The following is a 2,425-nucleotide window of genomic DNA, read 5'->3' on the forward strand; positions in this document are numbered from 1 at the left end:
TACAAATTCTAGCTTGATCTGAATGACTTGGATGAACTTGAGCAAGCTACTCAGTTTCAAAGTATGAGATTTTTACTGAGAAAAAACATGAAAAATCATGTCTAACCAATATATACGGAAGGTCTAGCTTTGTGCCTAGCAGATAGTATGTTCTCAGTAAATTATTTTTTCTTTCATATTTACATATATAAGTGATCAGTAAATCTTTTTTGTTCAGGTATTTAGGTATTTAGAATTTTCACTATTTTCTGCCTAATTTATGCTTTACAGCATCTCCAAATTTTTGTTAATGCTGTGAATATGTCAGTAATTTACATTGGAATCAGTACAGGTTGGTGTAATTGCTAATAACAAGACAAGTAATAATATCAGAGAGAAAAAAAATCATTTAGTTTCATGTATTCAGAATTTCACTTTACTTTTGATGGATGCCTAATCAAACGGCATGAAAATATCCAAATCCATAGGGATTTCAGAATAAATAGCATCTATTTCAACTATAGATTGATAAATAATCAGTAAACAGATACTTTATTTCAGAGAACTTGAGAGTAAAATTGACAAACACTAAAGATGAAAATATTCTTGATTTGAAAATAGGTATTCCGTGTGAATTAATATTCAAACATAATCTCTTGAATAAACTCAAAATTGAGAATCAAGTATATCCAGTTTACTTCTGACAGGTGGTGTTAAGAAGGGATTAATTCTTGAGAACTTGGAATGTGCCAGAGTTTGTAAGATTATGCTTTGAGGTTCCAAAAATTTGTCAATTCCAAATGGAGGCAATCTTTATATATACTGACTTCTATTCCTAGTATTTGTAGAAAATTATAACTCTTTACACTTTGAAACAATTAGTTAATAGTTTGACTAATTTCATTGTGACACAGTTTATGACCTCAAGAATAATTATTCAGTTCATTCCTGCTGGGAACTAGTCGCTTAGATTTCAAAATACATTGTAGCAGAAATTCTCCTTGCTGAACTTATTTATTTGACTTATACACTATCATGTTTTAGTAATTTAATATTTTATATACAAAGTGATCATTTTCTACTTTCTCAATATTCCATATTTTGAAAAGCATTTTATCAAATTTAAGTTAATTTTCCACAGGGGATGAAATTTTTTTCAGAATGTTATAAAACTTTCTTCATAATTTTTTTCATAACATGTAATACTTCCTTATTTCTTAGACTATAGATAAAGGGGTTTAATAAAGGAATTACTAGAGTATAAAAAATAGCAACAGGTATATCTTTATCCTCTTCTTTAACTGAATTTGGTCTAATGTACACAAAAAGAAGAGAACCATAGAATATTGAGACAGAGAGAAAGTGGGATGCACAAGTAGATAAAGCTTTGCCTCTTCCTTCTTTGGACTTCATTTTGAAAATCGTGAAGAGGATGCAGAGATAAGAGATTAGAACTATGATAATAGAGAAGACTTGAATTGACCCTGAAAAGATAAATATCATCAATTCATTGATAGAAGGGTCAACACAAGAGAGTCTGTATAATGGAAGAACATCACAAAAAAAGTGATTAATTTGATGAGACCCACAGAAAGTTAACCTAAAGAGAAACCCTATATGAATCACAGAATGCAAGTTTCCAGCTATGTAGGCCCCTGTGGTCATCTGAATGCAGAGTTTCTTTGACATCATGGTGTGGTACTGTAGTGGGCTGCAAATGGCCACATAGCGGTCGTAGGCCATTGCTGCCAAAAGAAAGCAGTCTGTAGTTTCAGCAAGGCAGAGAAAATAAAATTGTGCCATGCATTCATAAAGGGAAATCATTCTGTCCTTAGAAAAGAAGTTCTCTAACATCTTTGGGGTAATGGCACAAGAACAACAGGAATCCATTAGAGCTAGGTTGCCCAGAAAGATGTACATTGGTGTGTGAAGACGACACTCTGTAAAAATCAATGCCACCAGGCCAAGATTCCCCACCATAGTGATCAGATAGATAGTAAGAAACACCACAAAGAGTAGGCTCTTCAATTCTGGGTGATCTGTAAATCCTATGAGGATAAACTCAGTTGTCAAGGAGTGGTTATCCTCAATCATATCCACCTTCTCTGTTGAGATAGGAATTCTGGAGACATAAAATTCTAATTAGAGTGTGTCTAATTTTCCTTTCACATTTTAATTTTTACAACAAAGAGAGGAGCTTCTGCAAACTTCTGTTACTATCTCTGGACACAGGCACACAAATCTCTAGGGGATATTCCTTCCTCTAAAATGTCAGCTTCATAACCTCAACTCTGAAACTCTGGATCCCCAAGAATATTTTTATAATTCCAAGGAGAATTCTTACAGTGTGGAAAAGGTTTGTCTTTATGGATTCATGCATGAATAGTGTACAAATATAATGTACCCATATTTGGTACATTGATGTCAATTTTTGTATTAAAGATCC

General features: G+C 32.7%; 1 protein-coding gene across 1 annotated transcript; it reads right to left on the minus strand.

The window, feature by feature from the left end:
- Positions 1-1,143: 1,143 nt before the first annotated feature.
- On the minus strand, positions 1,144-2,073 carry LOC124526978 (olfactory receptor 5K1-like). Its single transcript, XM_047100213.1, has one exon. The coding sequence runs from the start codon at positions 2,071-2,073 to the stop codon at positions 1,144-1,146; it is 930 nt and encodes a 309-aa protein (XP_046956169.1).
- Positions 2,074-2,425: the final 352 nt, after the last annotated feature.

Source organism: Lynx rufus, unplaced genomic scaffold, assembly GCF_022079265.1.
Source record: "Lynx rufus isolate CCGP_SWC_20201006 ecotype Redwood Valley unplaced genomic scaffold, mLynRuf1.p SCAF_5, whole genome shotgun sequence".
In the NCBI taxonomy this organism is placed as follows: domain Eukaryota; kingdom Metazoa; phylum Chordata; class Mammalia; order Carnivora; family Felidae; genus Lynx; species Lynx rufus.

Coding starts and splice junctions, on each gene's coding strand:
- LOC124526978 (XM_047100213.1), bottom strand. CDS start 2,073: ATGATTGAGGATAACCACTCCTTGACAACTGAGTTTATCCTCATAGGA.